Source organism: Agelaius tricolor, unplaced genomic scaffold (genome assembly GCF_023055355.1).
Source record: "Agelaius tricolor isolate 1412-34295 unplaced genomic scaffold, bAgeTri1.0.p SCAF_19, whole genome shotgun sequence".
Taxonomy (NCBI): Eukaryota; Metazoa; Chordata; class Aves; order Passeriformes; family Icteridae; genus Agelaius; species Agelaius tricolor.
In genome coordinates this window covers 3,129,747-3,150,541 of record NW_027269279.1, presented here as the reverse complement: position 1 = coordinate 3,150,541, position 20,795 = coordinate 3,129,747, and the positions used below count along the sequence as shown (strand labels likewise).

The 20,795-nt window shown below is 43.0% G+C and overlaps 2 protein-coding genes across 3 annotated transcripts in view; one reads left to right on the top strand and one right to left on the bottom strand.

The window, feature by feature from the left end:
- The window catches only part of KPNA7 (karyopherin subunit alpha 7), a 48,768-nt gene extending 45,069 nt beyond the window's left edge, over positions 1 to 3,699 (bottom strand). The window contains exon 1 of the mRNA XM_071443898.1: positions 3,635 to 3,699. The gene's annotated coding sequence lies outside the window, so the exon portion shown is untranslated. The remainder of the gene's footprint in view (positions 1 to 3,634) is intronic.
- On the top strand, positions 3,694 to 19,957 carry ARPC1A (actin related protein 2/3 complex subunit 1A). Of its 2 annotated transcripts, none has more exons than XM_071443900.1 (10): positions 3,694 to 3,852; positions 7,078 to 7,159; positions 7,896 to 8,000; positions 10,442 to 10,664; positions 12,287 to 12,394; positions 15,237 to 15,449; positions 16,660 to 16,735; positions 16,931 to 17,124; positions 18,373 to 18,463; positions 19,568 to 19,957. In XM_071443900.1, exons 2-10 carry the CDS (start codon positions 7,096 to 7,098, stop codon positions 19,604 to 19,606), a joined length of 1,113 nt encoding a protein of 370 aa, XP_071300001.1. In that variant the 5' UTR covers positions 3,694 to 3,852; positions 7,078 to 7,095; the 3' UTR covers positions 19,607 to 19,957. The 2 variants fall into 2 exon arrangements, with proteins under 2 accessions (XP_071300001.1, XP_071300000.1); XM_071443899.1 differs by having other exon boundaries at positions 3,712 to 3,852; positions 7,055 to 7,159.
- The last annotated feature ends 838 nt before the right edge of the window (positions 19,958 to 20,795 follow it).

The following is a 20,795-nucleotide window of genomic DNA, read 5'->3' as shown; positions in this document are numbered from 1 at the left end:
TCTCTTTAGGCACAGAGGTACTCCTGGAACAGCTAATGGATGGTACAGATGTTTTCACTAATGGTAAAACAGAAAGGGAAAAGGAGCAGCATCCTTCTTCTCCCCAAACGGATGCACAGTAAGGGCTAAATATTTTCTTAAAAGAAGACAGAAAAAGTGTGAAAGAATCTGCAGACAAAAGAATTATCTCTGTGTCAGACTCAAAACTTTGCAAATAATACATCCCTGGTACATCTGGAATGATGGAACACATCCAACACTTTGTGACGGATCTGTGCTAACAGAGATTAAAGATTCTTCAAGTCAAGGATGGGGGATGTGATCCAGGTCATCTCTTGCAAATAATTCCTGTCATCAATAGCCTTTATTCATAGTCTTATTAAGGTTTATTGTATGGGGGAAAACTTGTATTTTTCACAGTGAGATGGCAGAACATCATATTCTGCTCAAAGTCAAGATGCAAGGCATCACAACAGGAGGGTAGAGAGCACAGAAAGAGCAAATCCAAACAAGCTGAGAGGCAAAACCAGCTCCTGTGGCAGTACACACCTAGAATGCACTTTCCATTCACCATTACCTGTTTGTGTATCTAACAGCCTGCTTCCAGAAGATCTCTTTTTGACTAGCTGCCACCCTGTAGCTGAATGAGGATGTCTCAGGTTAAATCTTTTTTTCATATATACCTTAAGGTCAGATTGCATCTAAACCACTTTCACTAAAATCAGTTCAGCCTTGTTTGTGAGGCTGTAATCTCAAAAACATCAGCATCCTTCCTGGATTAAGCATAGAGCAATTGTATCAGCACTACAGCAGGAGCAGTGGTGGAAAATTCTTTGGGAAGCTTCATTGGAGACAGGGTCTTAGCTTTTAATGCTTAAAACCTCGGCAGAGCTCCTCATTTAGATGCTCTCCCTCCATCTGGTGAAAGTTATTTTGTAAACATAAACCCGTACTTAAAATGTAATTTTGTTGCAGTTATGTAACTCTGCTCGGCCTAGTTGTGTGTCTTTAATCCCTGCAGCTGGGGCAGGTTTATTGTGAAACCAGTAAGGGCTGCACTGGTCACACATCTTGCAGCCACAGAGCCACAGGACCCCTGACAGAGGCCATCCACTCTCACCTCCTTCCTGAACACAAGACCTTGTATTGCACTTTTGACATCCTGACAAATATTTCAGATCCATTCTTAAGAACCTCTCAGAGCAGCCCTCCATCCTGTCAGATCAGCTCCTAGCACAGGGCTTCACTACTTCAAAGCAGTCGCTGGCAGTTTTTACCCAGCTCTGCCTTGTTGTTATCTCAGTTTATGACTTCTCGCCCTACCCTGTGGCCATAAGAGAACAAATTGTTCCTTTCCTCAGAGCAGCAGCCTTTCATCTCTTCCAAGACTGTGCACATCTTCCCTCAGTTTTCTGTCCTCTCAACAGGCTCAGCTGAAGTCGTGTTCAAAGGCCCTGATCATTATTGCCACCTTCTTCCCTAAATCATCCTCATTTCTCTGGTGCACAGGACTCTAATGCTCTTCTAATGCAGCTCAGCAGAGCAGGATCCCTTTGTGTGTGTTACTCAGATTTTCTTAGTGTTGTGTGGTGTTTACCTCATCTACAAAAACATATTTTTTGTTCCTGTTCAGCTTTTGACCCTCAGCAGCCCCTCCACCCTCCCCTGCAGCACAGCTGCCCTATCTATTCCCAGTGGTGTAAATCTGATGGTGTTGGAGTGAAGAGCAGTGCACCTGCTGCTCAACCACATCCCATTTTTACCACAGAGCTCCCATTTTGAACCCTGGTTCTGCCACTGTGTTTATTCTGAACTTGATCTCAGCTTCAGATGCAGTAATTGTATTATTGCATCACAGATGAGTAATGCACAGGTAATTCCCTGTACAAGCACTGATATTAAGTACTTCTTCCCTCAACCAGTTTTGCAACTCCTTTAGAGCAGTATCATCTAGACTGGTTTCCCAGTTTATTATTAGAATATCCTGCAAGCCAGTGTCAGAAACTCCTCTTAAAAATCAAGATATATGACATACATTGCTTTGTCCTTATCTGCAATCCTTGTTATGCTGCCAGAAGAGGAAATTAGATTGGCTCAATTCATTCCTGACAAAGCCATACTGGCCAGCAGTCACCTTCTTTTTTCCTTTGAGATGCTTATAAATTGTTTATTTTCTCTCAGACTTGAAATTAAACTCACTACTCTATTGCTCCTCAGTATATCTGGGGCTCATTTATGCCTCCCCATTCTCCCAGACTTTTTTGTTCATTGTTGTTCTACTTGAGCTCACAAAATCTCACAAGTTTGAAGGAGACAAACTATGAGACCCCAAAGAGGAGGCAATTCCTCGAGGGGATTAAGAGTAGGGCAAATTATTGCTCATGATCTTATTTTGATATTCAAACCCTCAATCATGGAATGATTTAGGTTGGAAGGGACCTTAAAGATTATCCAGTTCCACCCCTCTGCCATGGACAGGGACACCTTCCACTGCCCCAGGTTGCTCCAAGCCCCGTCCAACCTGGCCTTGGACACTTCCAGGGATCCAGGGGCAGCCACAGCTTCTCTGGGAATCTGTGCCAGGGCTCCCCATCCTCACAGGGAAAAATTTCTCCCAATATCCCATCTAACCCTGCCCTCTGGCAGTTTGAAGCCATTCTCTGTGTCATGTCCCTCCATTCCTTGTCCAAAGTCCCTCTCCAGCTCTCTTGGAGCTCTTTTAGATCCCGGAAGGACAGAAGATTCCTGGATCTTCTCTTCTCCAGGCTGAACATCCCCAGCTCTTCCAGCCTGGCTCCAGAGCAGCCCTGTCCCCTGCAGTGCCATCTTTCCCTGTATCAGGGACAGTGTGGCCAGCAGGACCAAGCAGTGATTGTCCCCCTGTACTTGGCATTGGTGACACCACACCTTGAGTGCTGAGTTTAGTTTTGGTTTCTCATTTCAAAAAGGACATTGAGGTGCTGAAGCGTGTCCAGATGAGGGCAAAAGGTTCATGAAAGGTCTAGAAAACCTTATAAGCCATGGCTGAGGAAATGGGTTTGGTTAGTCCCATAGAGAGTCAGTGTGGATTTATTTGCTCTCATATTTGTGGCATTTTGTCTCCATTATACCAGCAATTACACCAGATTAGATTCTACGTGATGTATCCTGTAGGATGGGTTATGAGTGCTGCTGTTTGGGACCCAATCTCATGTATGTGTCCAGCACCTCTGTATTTTGAGAGTCATCTACTGCGAACAATTAATAACCACACCTTTGTGTTTTTCTCCTCGGAGAAACAACCGGGCAGGGGGAAATACCTTCTTTTTTTCCTCTTTTTTCTTTACTTGTGCTCCAGGCTGACTACAGCAGTAGATCTGAAAGAAGCGTGTATTGAGGCCGGATCCAGCCTCTTCTACCGTGCCAGCAGTGAGAGGACTGAAGGAAATGGCCTTGAGTCCCTGGAGAGTCAGGTTAGATGTTATAATTTATTGTTTTCACTGTTCGGGCGGTCAGACATTGGAACAGCTCCCCCAGCTAAGCGGTGGACTCACCGCCCCTGGAAGAGACGCTTGCCTGATGCGGTTTAGGACACACAATGGCGGGGGTGCATTGTTGCCAGCCGTGCTTTACGATGTTAAATTTCTCTCCTTACCTTGTCAATTCCTCAGCTCCAGCCGGGGCCGCCCCGCCCTGAGGGGCCGCGCAGGCGCCGCTCCGCCCTTTGTGTGGGGAGGGCTGGCGGCGCAGGCGCCCCGCGCGTTTCCTGCCGCCCGTGTCAGAGCCGGGCCCGCTCGGCCTCTCCCGCCGCCGGAGTGGAGTCGCGTTGACTGCCCAGAGTCCGCGAGTCCCGCTCCGCCCCCGCCGCCTCAGGTGAGTCCCGGCCGCGGCAGCGATGGGCGCCGGCCGGGGGGAGCCTGCGGGCCCGCCGGCGTGAGGGCAGCGCGGGGGGGAGGCACCGCAGCATCGCTGCCCCGAGGGGCTGCGGACGCCGTGCTGAGAGTGGGGCGGTGGGCACCGCTCACCGCTTCGCCCTGAGGGGCCGGGGAGAGGCGAGGCCGAGGAGGTGTCCCCCATTTCCCCCGCTGTGCCCCCCATATTCCCCGCTGTGCCCACACGGCCCCCGCCGTGCCCGGTGCTGGCAGGGCCCAGCTCACAATCCGTGCCCATCCCGGCGGCTTTATTTCCTTGATACCTGATTGCTAACGGTGTCTGGTGTCAGGAGGTGCCCGAGATGAGCCGCCCACCCCCTTGGGAAATCCGTGCTGAGTGACTTGGGAGGCAGTGACAGTGCTGGGAGGCTGTCCTGCATCGCAGGTGCTTGGTACCAAGTGTTTGCCAGTGGTGTGGGTGCTCCGAGGATGGGAAAGGATTTCAAAGATCCCTTTTTCGCTGTCACACGTATTCCATCTCTACTTCTGAATCCGTACCCTGGCTGGCTGCTTGTCCAGGAATGGGCAAGTACCATTCAGCACATATTTCTCACCCCAGAAGAGGTGACAGCAGCTGAGTGCTGTACATCCCAGCCTCGATCCTTTCAGGCCTTGTACTGAAAGAACTGCTCTACAAAGGTGCAAGGTTTCCCTTTTTTCCCCTCCATTTTAAAATATTTTATTGAAACTCAAAGTCCATTGCTTTCCATTCAAAATAAAACTCAAGGAGAGCTGCATGAAGTACTTGGTAACAAAGTCATACCAGCATCTTCCCCATGTGAGACTCTCAGTTTGGGTGACAGGGAGGCATAGAAGTTATTAATTTATTAAGGATTATAAAGCCAGCAGCATTTTCCCAAGAGAAATATGAGCTGAATTTTCCCTGTCTATTAGTAAAGAATAAATATAACTGGAAAACTTCTTTAAGCTTTATCTTCCCAAAGAACATAGCAGTGTATCTATCAGGAGACAGAAACAGCATTGCTTCTTGAGGTTATCATCACTGTTGTGTTTTATGGGTTTGTAACCAAACCAAAATGGAAAAAAGTCTCTTGTAGCCAGTTGTGGAGCTCAAGTAATTCAATCAATGGGAAGGAATGGATCATACACCTTTGGATAGGTTTTGGGAGCAGCTGAGTAAAAATACCTGAACTAAGAGTTAAAGTGGGACCATATTTTATATGTAATGCCAATCTGTGAATAAAATATTACAGTTACATTAGAAAGTGTTTCAAAATAGCTGCATTCCTTGGGGAGAGGAGACTGGATATTTTTACATTTTATTTCGGAAAGAGTAGCAAAGGGTGAGCATTCCTTGTTGGTGGAACAGCTCTTGAACTTTTCCTCTATATGGAAATGTGCTGCTACTGAATGTTGGCAGGAGCTAAAGCAAGATCCTGGAAAAAGCACTTTGCAGTTGTGTTTTGCTTCCACACGTGGAATCTCAAATGATGGATGCCCAAGGGCAGAGGTAACCCAGATTATAGCAACATTTTCACATTAACAAAAAATAATTAATTATTTTGCCTAGGACAGTGTGTATTTAATACCTCATTTGATTGGTGGAATGTGATTATTATAAGAACCATGAAAATCATGCTGGTTAAACTTATGAGCTGGACTAAAAGCTCATATTGTTAAAAGTTGTATTTCAAGTACATTTGAAATGCACCCATCATTTGCATATTTTTAGAATAACAGTGCTCGATTTCCTTAAACAAAAAACTAAATAAAATGAAAAGTTCCTCCAGTTACTTGCATTGGTGAAAAACTGTCTCAGCTCTGCTCCAAGGTCCAGCACTTTCAAGGTATTTGTTAAACTGGTGGTGTGGTGGTAACTCCTGAGGCTCCCTAAGAGCACACTCATCCTTCTTTCAGTCCCAAGTTTCTGTTGGATTGCCATTCATTTCCTGTTTGCTTCCAAACTCCTACCTTGTCCTGAAGTCTCCACCCTCTGCTAACATGGCCATACTTGGGTATGTTGTAATTCCAGGCTGCAATGGGTGTGGATGTCTTGGAATGACATCACGGAGATAGTTCTTTTAAGAGGGATACGTGGGGGTAAAAATGCTTTGATCCATCAGGCAGTGATAAATTAGTGTGAAAATTACTGGAATATACCAAAGGAATTGACAAGTCCAAGTTGGATGTATTGAGCTGTGCACATTTTTATTATTACAGGTGACCTTGAGTTTTTATGGTGTTATATTCCATCCATTTATGCTGCTCTGGTTAATACAGCACATAGAAGATTGTATTTTAATACCTAAAATATTTTAGTATCTAAAATACTTTAATGTCTAAAATATTTTCATTTCAAAAATATACTATACTATGCCCTGTATTAACCAAAGACAGCATAAATGGATGGAAGATAATATAATAAAAACATTTTAACTTTGTGGATGGATGTGTCTCCAATTGCAGAACTTCAACACTGTCTCTTGTAACAGCCATCAGTCACAAGAAAAAAGTAGTTATTTAGCCTTTTTTAAACAAAATACAAACTATAATGATTCAGCTTGTTTTAGTGTTTGAATTTCATGGGGCAGAAGCCTGATTATCAAATAGTTCAGTGCTATAATTAATTTGAAGAAATTGCTAATTAGTTAATTACTAATCTTACTAATTTTTCCCTAGGATACATATAAATTGTTTTATCAAATAATATATCAGCAGATCAGTTACACATCAGTTTCACTTCTTGAAAATAAAAATTTATTGTTGTGCTGCCTGTGAGCCTGGATACAAGTCAGGCTTTAGAATCAGTTCACCCTGACCTTTGTCCTAGATATTTATTTTTTAATTGTTCTATTTCCACAGTAAAATTAATAGGTTTATTAGATTTCTTGAGGACCTGCTCTCTTGTCTGTGAGGATACACAAAGAAGCAAGTGTATCTGGCTTTTAGGGCAATTGCAATTAGCTAATGTAAGCAGGACGATGCAAATCCATCATCCTACTGAAAATACCAGGGGTGTGACACAGGCAGCTCTTGAGCAGCCTTATCATATTTATTAACTTGTGATCTGTAAATTAATTGTAGCACTGCACTAAAAGATGCTTGGTAAATGTTGAAGGTTAACTTTGTTTTATTAATTCTCTCATTTTGAAGCGTTTTGTTTTCAATTTTACACCTTTCAGCCTTTTCACTTTTTACAACATAGGAGCCTCTTGAACTCGGAATGTCTCTGCATCAGTTCCTGCTGGAGCCAATCACCTGCCATGCCTGGAACAGAGACCGTACTCGTAAGTCATGACTTCATTTGCATTTTTAATTGATCTTTTTGCCAATTGCTGTTTTCTTTCTGCTGTTGGTATTTCATCTGGTGATGTTCTGGGTCACATTTAGGGAAGGTGTGTTCAGATGCATAGCTCTACGTGTTAGATGTTCTACCTCTGATCCAAAAAAGCACAACTCTTCCAAATCTGAGTTTCTCTAAGCCAGTTGCTGGAACTCTGGCATAGGAGGTAATTGAGTCTTCCTGGTGCTCCACAAAGCTTTGCCTCTTGGCCAAGTTTTCTATATAATGTGGATTGCTGTGTTCCAAATGTGTTGTCTTCCTGTGCAGAGTACTCATGACCATGATATGTGTAGCAATATCAAACTGCCAGAGGGCAGGGTTAGGTGGGATTTTGGGAAGAAATTCTTCCCACACATTCCCAGGGAAGCTGTGCCTGGCAGTGCCCAAGGCCAGGTTGGATGGTGCTTGGAGCAACTTGGGACAATGGAAGGTGTCCCTGTCCATGGCAGGGGGTTGGAACTGGAAGATCTTAAAGATGCCTTCCAACCCAAACCATTCCATGATTCTTTGTCCATAATCATTGGAGATTTTCCAGAGACTTTGGCCCTTCATTTACAAAGCCCATGTAATGCTCTCAAATTTGTAAATAGAGGTTTTAGATGGGAAAAATCTTTCCAAATATAGCATTTGCTGTTAAAAAGCCTTCTGTACAATTGGATTGTTTTATTTCTTCTTTCAAGAGATTGCCATTAGCCCTAATAACCATGAAGTGCACATCTACAAGAAGAGTGGGAACCAGTGGGTGAAGGCTCACGAGCTGAAGGAACACAATGGACACATTACAGGTGAGAATGTGCTGAGCCACACATGAGTTTTTCCAACCCCTCCTGTTTTCCCCAGTTGAGATTCTGAACAGAAAATCTGCAAGTGTTGAGTAAATAGATCTTTTTATAGGTTGGCATTCCCACTTAGACAGAGCCTTGCAGCAGTTTTCTGAACTGCATGCAGTGAATGTTAGGAAGAAAAGCCTATCTCATTTCCAGACATTTCAGTGGAGTTACTGAGCCATTTTTTCTTATCTATGGCTTATTTTTCATCCCTAATGACATAATGAGAACACATTTTCAGTCTGCTGAAGTAATCTGCTTGTGTCACAGTGATGCATGCTGTTCCCTTTCAAGTGCTAGTACTAAAATTTCATCAAGTATACAACTGTAGAATTGCTTTGTGGTTTCCAACAGCAATAAATACCCTTTTTTAAGGACTGTATAAATATATGAAGTGGTCAGTCCTGGACTTACACCATCAGTGAGCACATTTATTGCAGGCCCTGTAGATCCACAATGAAAATTAGGAAGAGCTACCACAATGAGTCACAAGGTGTTATTTTAAAAAATGTGATTATTCTGTGGCAGTCTTTTATATTACTGGATTGGGTTTTTTTTTCCATGGTGATATTTTTAAAAGGGCTTTATTCTCTTAAGGAAATGAAAATAATTAATACAAGCACTTGCCCAAAGCAGCAGATGCTCTTTTCAGCTCACTAATGGGCAGAAGTATGAGTCCAACAGCAGGAACTTTATTCAATTTTTCCAGTTGTTGCTGTCCAAGAATGCAACTATCCCTGCTTCTTTGTGCAGAGTCCCTTGGGCTGCATTTACAAATGAAGTGTGTCCCCCCCAAGACATTCTGCTTGTACCTGTTAGTGTTAGAACCAAATATTCATGACTTGGGAAAAGAGCTCTCCCTGCTCTCCTGCACAGTGTGAACCTTTGGAGTACAAAACACTGGGGTGGGTGTAAAGAGTGGAGTTAAGCTGTGGTTACACACAGGAGATGCACTGATCAAACTGCTTGTAAGCCCTGGCAGGAGTGAGTCAGCTGCTGCCACTGCAGCTCCTGATCACAGGGGACAAGGTCCTTGTGTGGCTCAGGTTTGTGCTGAGCTGCCTCTGCTCACTCACAGGAAGAGCTTGTTTCCTGCTCAGCTAAAAATCTGAACTTGGCCTAAGTCAGAGCAGCACCAGGGCCGGTGAGAGGAGGTGGTGGGCAGGAGAAGTAAAGAAAGACAGGATGGTCCCTCTTTCAAAGGCAGTGCTAGAACTCCTGTAGCTGCAGTTCCAGACTACCAAGCTGTTCACTTTTTAACCATAAATCTATTTTGAAGTAAACAATGTATGAATAAGATGATAACATTAGTGCAAATTCTTTCTACAGCTTTTATCCCACTTTCAGTTTGTGAGCTTAAGAGATATTTTTAATACTGAATGTAGTAATGGAAAACCACTGATACATAATTTGTGGCAGGAGAGTTGAGGACTGCATCCCAAAGGATGCTAGAGAAAAGATAAAAAATAATGTTCCCATAAGACTTTCCAGTTGAGAACATCCTTCATTGCCTAGGAGGGGAAAGAAGCAATGGCAGCTTTATCAAAGGTTTTATTTTATTGTTTGAATTTGTTATTTTTTTTTTCTTGTTAAACCTTTCTTGTGGCACAGCTTAAATAGGCACAGAAAAAAAAATGTAAGCATTGTGTCAGTGCATAAAGATTGATAACAGCTAACCAAAAAGCCCTGTTATCTAAACTTTAGATCTTGGCTGCAGTCTGGCAGCAAGCACAAAATGTTGTTAGAGGTTGTGCAGTTTTAGAATTGCTGAGTTTCAGCTGTTGAGAGGGATCTTGCACAAGTCAGAGGTTTGGAGGGTGCTGGTGGACAGGCCTTGGCCGGTCTGCAGAGCTCCACCTATTGGCCAGCCCTCGGAGCTTCCTCAGCCAGCAAATCCTTGGGATTGGGGAATTTGGGATCTGCAGTTCTGATGAAAGCTAGAGGGAGAAACAAGTATCCCTAACAGCTTGAAATAGCTCCTGGAGAATAAGAGATGAAAGGGAATGACATAACAATAATAACTGTGTCAGTGATCAGTTTGTCAGGAACTGCACTGACAAGGCAAGGAGGAATGGCTTCAGACTGAAAGAGGGGAGATTTAGGTTAGATATGGCAAAATTCTTCCCTGTGAGGGTGGTGAGGCCCTGACTCAGATTGCCTGGAGAAGCTGAGGCTGCCCCTGAATCCCTGGGAGTGTCCAAGGAAGTGTGCAAGTGGATGGGGCTTGGAGCAACCTGGGATAGTGAATGGGCATCGGCACAACGTTGGAACTGGACAATCTTTAAGGTCCTTTCCACCACAAACCATTCAGGGATTCTGTGACAGAGAGCTGTGAGGTGATCTCTGTTTTGCTTTAATGTAAAGGAGAAAATGAATTCCTGTGCCCCCTTCCCTGGCAGGAATCGACTGGGCTCCCAAGAGCGACCGCATCGTGACGTGCGGCGCTGACCGCAACGCCTACGTGTGGAGCCAGAAGGACGGCGTGTGGAAACCCACCCTGGTCATCCTCAGGATCAACCGCGCCGCCACCTTCGTCAAGTGGTCCCCCCTGGAGAACAAGTTTGCTGTGGGCAGTGGAGCTCGGCTCATATCCGTGTGCTACTTTGAGTCTGAAAATGACTGGTGAGCTGATTTTGTGTCTTGAAGGTCCCTGTGGGAAAGCTGAAGTTGTTTAATGCTGTTACTATTTCACTAATACCTGAAATATTTAGGAAATGTAGAGGGATGGCCTCAGTTCTTCTGTGCACTTTAACATTTGGGGAATAAGGTTCTGTCTCTTCACTCTGCTGTAGCACCTAAAGGCCTTTGCCTATTTTCAGCCATTACAAGTTGGCGTGGATGGGTTCTGCCTGACTGCCATAAACATATGTTGCTTTTCTGAAAGTGCAAGAATTTCTGCAGAGTAAAGGTTTCATTACTACAACTCTATGGTTGAAAAAAGATAAATATTTCCTTCCCTCTCTTCGTGCCAGAATGAATGAAGAAATCTTCACTAGAGTCTTCCTTCTGTATCTTTTATTTTGGGCCATTTCTTGTCATTCTGTCACATCTCCAGGGTGATCTGTTAGAAGATGTTTGAGCTTGTCATCAACCTGTTCTGCATTTTGTCACGTACTTTTACCACAGTTTCTACATTTCACATAGGAATATCACAAAGATATTTCCACCATTAACATTTTTCTCATTTTAGCATCTAAACTCAATGCTTCTGGTCTTCTTGTGTTGGAGCTACATTTGCTGTATCATCTGTAGCTGAAATCAGCATGTGGGGTATCTCTTACTTTGGGTTGCTTAAACAGGCACAAAAACACAGGTGTCCTCTGTGCAGTCTGCCATGTGGAGATGAAAAACAGTGGCACCATCTGCAAAATACATTTTAAAGATTGTTTTGGACTTTTATGCTTTCCAGCATATTCACTTATCAATATTTTTTCTCTGCCTCACTTGCCTGCAAAAGAATCAAGACTCCATACGCTAAAGAAATATAATTTGTAAATTGTGAGCCTTAAAACTGGTGCCTGATGGAAGTAAAATCAAAGAAAAAGCACCATCATCTCAAAGGCCATCAAGTGAATAATAGATTTCATTACTGGTTTGTAAATAGTTCAGATAAACCAAATCTGCTGAGACATATTTAGGCCACTATTGATGAGTTCAGCAGCAGGACCACTTTGCACTGCACTGCAGATAATTGAGATGAATGCACTGGTTGGGTCGTTGGCAGTCCCCCCATTTTCTTGATGTGTTTTATAGTTATTGTATTTTTAAACAGTAGAAAAGTCAATAGGCAAGAGATGTGACTGTAAAATTCATTGGAAGGACTGGAGAAGGACTTGTGCTTGGTGATCCATGAAAATAGTGCTGCTTAGCTCAGTGTCACAGTCCCAGCTGACCTTGTGTTCCCTGGGGGAAGAGACCTGGCAATTCCTGGGCAAAATTCACATCAAGGAGTTCCATCTGATGCATCATAAAAATCACCTTGAAGGGGAATAGGACTTCACTGAGGAGATACATATTTAATGAGTTTGTTCATAATATTTGAAAGTTTAATTAAGCTAACCATAAAGTTCACAGATTGCACAAGGGAATGTGAAAGATTTGAACATGAAGTTTCTTCCAAAACTGATGCGTTTAGTCATTGACAGGGAGGAATCTTTTTGAGGAGTGCTTCATGGATTTGTGGGAATCAGGTAAAATATGTTCATATAAAATTTATGTCTCATTTTGATTTGGTTTTGTTTTAGGTGGGTGAGCAAACACATTAAAAAGCCCATTCGTTCCACTGTCCTCAGCCTGGACTGGCACCCCAACAATGTCCTGCTGGCTGCAGGATCCTGTGACTTCAAGTGCAGGTGAGAGAAACCAAAACTTTTATCTACAGTTTGGATTACTTGATCAGATCAGTAGCTTGGGCATGTTGATCAGGTATTTGCACTTGCTATCAGAATAAAAGGTGGCTCATTGCGTACTGTTGTTGGTACCAAAATAAAATACCCAGCTTGAGAAAGCTTGGCTTTGGTGCTGCTGTGTCCTGACTTTGCACAGCCAGTGTGGATCTGCTGAGGGACACACCTGAATTTGGGGGATTACACAGCATTTAGGCTGAGAGCTGGTCATTGGGCTGAAGTTGGATTAGGAGGTGTTATCTTGTAGAACACCAGCACTGCTAGTTAGAGGGTAAAAAGCAATACCCTAATGGTGCACTTTTCCAAAATTCAGAGTAACTGGTCATTTCCAAAGGTGTTATCCCTTTTTTTTTTTTCTCTGAGTTCCTTGTTTCCTCCCCTTTGCCTGTGGGGAGCAGAGTCAAGCAATTGATCCACCTGCAACTCAACACAATAGAAGAGATTTTTGAAGACCATAAAAAAAAAAAAAAAGGCTGTTAAAGGCAGAAAGGCAGATTGGTGTGAGAGATGGATGGGGGAGACTTTGCAACTGATTGTGAAATTACAGTGTGAGGGATGGGCCCTGCAAACTGCTCTGTGCTGAGTGATTGGGGTCACTGCAGGGAAGTCTGCATGGGGGGGAGTCTGCAGGGCCTGACTTGAATCCACATTGACTTAATCACTTGTACCTTCAATGATAATGAAAGCTTCTTTTCTTAAATTCTTTATGTAATAGGGCAATTTCTAAGCTTCAAAGTGTGTACTAAAAATGACTAAGGAGGAGTGGGAGGGGGAGGTGGGACTGACTGTTGCATTCCTTATTTCAGAATGAAACCCTCACATCTAAACCCTGTCCTTTGATACCTTTTCATGTAAGGAGAGATGTTAAATGGAAGCTGGGAAAGAGAGGGGAGAGTTGTCTCCTCTTTCCTGCCTTATTTACAGTTTAAATTAGATAAACTGTATGTATTCACTTCCTGTCACAAAATAGGTGATGTGAAACAGAAGCAGCTGCTTTTCACATGTTTGAGGTTTTTCAGTTTGATTTCATAAAGGACCTCAGGATTTTGACATAGGTGACCTGAAATGTGTGTGTGTCCAACCCAAACCATTCTGGGATTCTAGGATTATGTTTCTTCCCCAAAACCATGAAAAACTATTCTCTTTTGTAAATGAGGAGTACAGATCTCCAGAATTCCAGTTCTTCCTTCAGTTCCATATTAAAAAAAAATTAAGATACCTGAAGTGTGCACCTGTTCAGATGGAAATTAGGAAATGGATCTGCCAGAGCCACTGCCACGTAATAAGCAGCTAAATGGGAAACATTTTGGAAAAGGAATGGAGGGCAGGAGGCTGCAAATTGCTGGGTATTCAGCAGAGATTTTTGGTGCTTGGCCAAGATAAATGAGGTCCCCTTCTATTTATCTGAAATACATATGTATCTATAGCTACAAGCACCACATAAGTATGATTTTATGTTCTTGCTGAGGGAATGAAAGTCATTTCCCAAAATTCTTTGAAGGCTGGGGCCTTCAAGCTGAGGTGATTTTGGTTTTAAAAGACAGGGAGACTTTAATAAGGGGGAAGACTTCTTATATTTTTAACTAACAGTTAAATTCAAGGTCTTCCCTACTTAGGTATGATTTTCCTGCCTTGTGTCAAAGGCTGTTGCTTTAAACATCCTGTCCTACTTCCATACATTAAGAGACCATCCTTTTAGGTAGCTCTATAAAATTCAGATTTTTAAAGGATTATCATTAGATTATATTTAAACTAATAGAGCCAAATATATATCCATACTTAATTCCCTGAAAATCTGTACCTAATATAGCTGCAGTTAAACCCTTCTCATTCCATATGAGCAGCTTTATTGAAATAAGCTGAATATAGGTACCTTTGGAAGTGCTTACCCCACACTCACACACAGGATACAAAAAACAGGGAAGGGGAGGCCACATTTCCTTAAACTCACTATAAAATAATTCCTGTTTGTGTGTGACTGCAACCATGAATATTTGATTATAGTTTCTCATTTGCACTGATTTTTTTTTCCTCTGGTAGTAGCATGGTGTAGCTGCCTTGCTCCTCCTGTTCAATGGACTCAAATCCTATGGTTGTGACGTCCCAATAAATTCCATGGTAACAGTCAAGAACACCATATTGTGGCATGTCTGAATCATGCAGAAGGAATTTGATGAAAGGGGGAGGCTTTCTATTTAAACATACCTTAAAAACTGTAGTGCTGGGAAAAAAAAATCTGTAAAAACATTGCAGTATTTCAGGTTTTCAAGGCATTTTTGCAGTAATGGGCCGGAAGAAGGTGGCTCAGAGCTCCTTTGCTGGCATTAGAACATCACATTTCTTTCTTTGAAATCCTGCTAAAATGGGAATGTTCTTAAAAAGTGGGTAATTTTGTAGGTGTTTGTATTAGCTTCTAATTATACAGTGCCATTCCTGGGTTTTCTCTAACTGAAGGCTTGACTCTGGAGAGCTGTTAGCACCGCAAAAGGATGAAAGGGAAATCTTGGCACAGGGAAAAATGCACTGACAACGTGTATTTTTGTGCCATCTTCTGGAAAGAAGAGAGAGGGCTACAAGAACAGCATTCATGAGAAACCTGTGTGCTTTACACCCTTTTTACTGCTGCTTTCCCTCTGCACGCTGCTGCTTCCAGGCTTGTTCAAAGACACCAAAATATTTTATTTGCAGAAAATCAGGACCCATCTCTCTCCTTCCAACATGAAACGCACCCCACACTCCCAAGAGCTTTGTTCTCTCTTTGTTCACACAAAATTCCTTTTATTTGCAGGGTGTTCTCTGCTTACATTAAGGAAGTGGATGAAAAGCCAGCCAGCACACCCTGGGGCTCCAAGATGCCTTTTGGGCAGCTGATGTCGGAATTCGGGGGCGCGGGCAGCGGAGGGTGGGTGCACAGCGTGAGCTTCTCCGCCAGCGGCAACCGCCTGGCCTGGGTCAGCCACGACAGCACCGTGTCCGTGGCTGATGCCTCCAAAAACATGATGTGAGTATCCCTTGCTGGTGCTGTGAGCCTGAGGATCCTCAAGGTCTTTTCCAGCCTTAGTGATTCCATGGTTCCATGGTGTGGAATATTGGGCTCACAAGCTCGCACCGCTGTCGCCTGTTTTACTGTAGGCTCCAGGTCTCTTTGAGGCTTATGTAAATATAAATACTCCATGAATAAGGTTTGTTTCTGTGAATTTTAGAGTATAGAATTTAAATTTTTTGTAAGAATCTTTTGGTGAGAGTATAGCTGATTTATTTTGGGGGAAAAAAGAGGCATTTAGGAAAAAAGTAACCAGGGAAACAATATTTCCTTTTTCAAAACAGTATTTGCAATACAAAATATTCCAAGCAATATTCCAGACAATGTTCCCAATTCAAAGAGAATCCATGCTCACTGCAGCACTAAGACCACATCCCTAACCAGAATCTGGAAAATAAGTTCATGAAATATTAATTTCAACATCTGTCCTTAAGATGCTGCTGATGCAAGGTTTCAACTTACCCCTTCCAATCCAACAAAATACTTTAATAACAATTGCTCCTTCTGCTGCTCCTCTTGATCTGCATAACTTTGCAGTGTCCTTGGCTTTCCAGCCAGGAAGGATGAGATTCTCCATATGTTTTGGTAACAGAAGTCTCTGGGGTCATCCAGGCATTGCTGGGATTAATTTTGAATTGTGGTTCTGATCAATACAGTTGTATAAGTACCTGGCAGGGAATATAATTCATTATAAAGTGTTTAAGAATTTTTATATTTCTAGTTATATAATTCATTATAAAGTGTTTAAGAATCTTTATTTGTCATTAAATCACAGAGGTTGACTTAAATGAACATCAAGGCTTTTTGCCTCTGCAAAGATGTCAAGTATCAAAATTTCAAGTGTCTTTTATATTCAAATGAAATTAATGTCTTCATCAATACAGATATTTTTGGGGGTATTCCTTTTCAACTCTTGCCCTTGTTTACACATAATTTTGGTAACGTTAGCCTTTCACCTGGAATACTTGGCTTTGTTATAAATCTTCCAGCACACTTTTATTAGGCTGAAACTTTTTATTGCAAATTACAACCTTCTGTTGTCACCTCAGGACAGCCAAGCTACCTTGACTTTTCCAAAAATCCTTGCGTGGGAAGGGTGCCTATTTTTTGTTAGAGCCGAAAATGAGAGGTTTCAGTGAATCCCTCTAACAAATGTCCTTGTGCTCAGGGTTTCACAGCTGAAAACAGAGTTCCTCCCACTCCTGAGCGTGTCCTTTGTCTCGGAGAACAGCGTGGTGGCAGCTGTAAGTGTTTGCTATTTCCTCCTTGCAGAGCTTTGTCATGTTTTGGATGGGGAGAAAACCCCATATTTTGCACAGTTAATAATAAAATAATAACAACACTAACCCAGCTGTGCCCTGTGCCAGTGTTTATTTACCTGTTGGAAGGGCAGGCTGGGAATGCTGAGGTGCTGTTTCCTGACGGGTTTTTGCTTGCAGGGCCACGACTGCTGCCCGATGCTCTTCAACTGTGACGAGCGTGGCTTGCTGAGCTTCGTGTCCAAACTGGACATTCCCAAACAGAGCATCCAGCGCAACATCTCGGCCATGGAGCGCTTCCGCAACATGGACAAAAGAGCCACCACGGAGGACCGCAACACCACCCTGGAGACCCTGCACCAAAACAGCATCACGTGAGTGCTCTCCTGGCAGTGCTCTCCTGGCAGGCTGTTCTGCCAGCACTTGGCTTTGCTGTACCAGGAGGGTGGAGCTGGTACCTGTGGTGTTCGCAGGGGTCCCAGGAGGAGGGAAGAGATGAGGATCTGACTCCATTTTAGATTTATTATTTTATGATATATATTATATTAAAACCATACTAAAAGAATAGAAGGAAGAATTTCATCAGAAGGCTAGCAAGCAAGGAATAGAAAGGAATGAATAACAAAAGCTCCTGACTCTCAGTGAGTCCAAGCCAGCTGACCGTGATTGGCCATTAATTAGAAACAACCAACATGGACCAATCAAAGATCCACGTGTTGCATTCCACAGCAGCAGATAATTATTGTTTACATTTTGTTTCTCTCTGCTTCTCAGGAGAAAAATCCTAGCAAAGGGATTTTTCAGAAAATATCATGGCTACAGGTATCCCTTGTGGTCTTTCCCTAGCAGCTCTCTGTTTCTGGGATTTACGTGGGTGCTGGTTAATCATTGACATGGCTACAGCTGTTTGCTCATGGTTAATGTGTTGTGTACCTTGGACACAGCTTATCTTATCAAATATGTGGGTAGTTCCCAAGAGGCTGGTGGCATTGTGCAAAATCCAGCCAGCAAAATCCACCTGAAATTCACATCCCAGCTTCCTACTTCAGATGTTACTGCCGTGTGTATTTATTTATTATGTATCACTGTTTTCAAACTGAAAGAGTGAAAATTTAGGGTAAACATTCAGTAAAATCCTTCCCTGTGAGGGTGAGGAGGCCCTGGCACAGGCTGCCCAGAGAAGCTGTGGCTGCCCCATCCCTGGAAGTTTTCAAGGCCAGGTTGGAGCAACCTGGGATAGTGGAAAGTGTCCCTGCTTATAGCAGGGAGTGGGGCTGGATGAGTTTAATGTCCCTTCCACCCCAAACCATTCCACAATTCCGTTAATTGAAAGGATTCAGGTTAATTGGGTAAAATATCTTTGCATTAAAAAAATTATGTGATCCCCAGGGATGTTGAGCAATTTCTCTTTATTCAAGGCAAACATTTAGTCTCCCCAAGCCATTAAAGAGCTTTCAGATCTTTTTCTTGGCTTATTTTTCTGAGGCATTCTACCAAGAATCTAGTGTAGGCTCTGGTATAGTCATGTCTCCATCCAAAGAGTAGGAGTAGAATTCAACCCAAATTTCCCAGTTTTCTGGCTCTCTGGAATGGGTGTTGGAGCTCTCACTCTCTGTTTGCAGCCAAGTGTCTATTTATGAGATAGACAAACGGGATTGTCGGAAATTCTGCACCACCGGCATCGATGGAGCAATGACCATCTGGGATTTTAAGGTAAAAATGTGCTTTTACTACCATGTTTATGTGAACTAGCTGGGGTGATGGATTTTTTATTTTTTTTAATCTCTAGTATCAACTCCTGGGGCTCAGCCCCAAGCCAGGTTTTAGTAGCAGCAGGAAATCCAGACTGGAATATTCAAAACCATTAGTGAAGTCCATAAGAAAAACGGATCCAAGAATCTGCATAAATGCAGATGCAGTTTGTTAAGCAGATGGTGATAATACAGACTTATTTTTTCATAGAATTACTTAATATCCCTGTAGTAATCCCCTTAATTCTTTCATTCTCCAGCCTCAGCCACAGTTGGGCTGGAACAATTAGTACAACAGAACCCCCTGCCTGTTCCTTCTCCCATGCCATGGGGCTCTGCTCATTGTCCTGCTGCACAACATGGCCCTGTCCTCTCAGAATTAACTTACCCAAGGAGTAAGAAGTTGTCTCTAACAGCTGGAAAATACAATATTGAAAATGCTAAAAGGATGTATCAATGTCCATGCTTGCTCTGCTCAGGCCTGGCCAACAGAGGTCCCTGTTGGGCTTCCCAAAACTGGGATATGGGCTCTGATATAGGGAAGGAACAGATTGTCTGTGTTCTGTGGTGCCAGAGTGCTCTGGTGGGGACAGGAGTCAAACATGAAGTTGAGGTGATCTCTAAGCTGCTTAGTGCAGTTTTAGGTCTGTATCATTGGCCTGTAAATGGCTGATTTTGAAAGGAATGACTGTTGTGGTCTCTGGCTCTTGCATTAGAAGGAAATCCTTTACTTAAAAAAGAAATTCTTCCCTGTGAGGGTGGGGAGGCCCTGTCACAGATTCCCAGAGAAGCTGTGGCTGCCCCTGGATCCCTGGAAGTGTCCAAGGCCAGGCTGGATGGGGCTTGGAGCAGCCTGGGACAGTGCAAGGTGTCCCTGCCTGTGGCAGGGGCTGGAATGAGATGATCTTTAAGGTCCCTTCCAACCCAAACCATTCTGGGATTCTGTGACTGAGTCTGATTTCAAATATTCATGTTCTTTGCTTGGTTTTGTTAGCATTTACACTGAATTATTTAGCTCAAGCTATGGCAGCAGATTGTAATTAAGATTTTTTTTCTCTCCTACAAGACTTTAGAGTCCTCCATCCAAGGGCTACGAATCATGTAAAGATGGATTTCCATGATCTAGCAGGACAAACTGCTTGACAGAATGCAGCTCCCACATCTGCACAAACCTGAAAAGGGAGGAGGAAGGTGAAATATTTGGAAACACTGAGAAAATACAGCTTGGCAGATTTTCTTTTGAATCTAAATTTGGTGAATTGTGTTGGTTTCAAAATCAGCTGTGATTGTTATTTTTTTTTTGGTTGGTTGTTTCATTCCATTCTTTACCAAAGCTGCTCCTTAAGGTAGTTTATTGCAGGAAGTTATGAATCACTAACTTAAAAGGGGAATTTTATGTAAATTGTCTGCTAGAAATAATAATAATAATAATAATAATAAAAAAGAGAAAAACTGATTCTTTGTTTTGATGCTTATTGATTAAAAAAGGGGTGTTAAGGAAATTGGGAGAGAGATGGAGTGGGGAAAACCCTGCACTGATATTTTATGGCCTTAAAGCAGGAGAAGTTCATCTTAACTGAAAAGTTCTAAAGTTGACAGACCTGGAGTCCTGATATCTGGATATGAAGATTCAGATGAGCTTCTTCCAGAGGAATTCTTCCCTTGAGATGACAATTTTGGAGGATGAATGATTTTATCCTACTTCTCTTCATTCTGTCTGCCTTGCATTTGATCTGTAACAACAGCAAATTAACCCGAATGTCTTTTTTTGTTGTCTGCTCAGTGGGTGACATTTTTCCAAAGGTGAGTGACCAGAATGATTTGTAGTTGCCTTTGGGATTGGTGCCAAGCCTGCTCCCAGGTCAGTGCCTGGGGGACGGGATGGAAAGCTCTGTGTGGAAAGTGAGACAAAAATCTGCTGAGCTTCATCTGGAGAAGACAAATGAAAAGCAAATCTTGTGGTAAGACTGTGGAACTTCATGGAATCACCATCCCTGGAGGTGTTCAAGGAACAACTGGACATGACACTCGGTGCTCTGAGCTGGTTGGCAAGGTGGGAATTGGTCACAGGTTGGACCTGATGAACTTGGAGGTTTTTTCCACCCTCAGGGGTTCTGGGATTCTGTGTCCCGTTAGAGCTGAGCTCCCAACCAGTAAAATCCTGTGTTTATAGCAACTGGTGGGCAAAGGAAGCTGCAAACAGAGGTGTCAGTGTGATCTGGCTTCTGTGCTGATCTTTGTGCCCAGGTACCTGTTTCAGTTCAGCTCTGAGCCTCAGGAGCTCATGGAGGCAT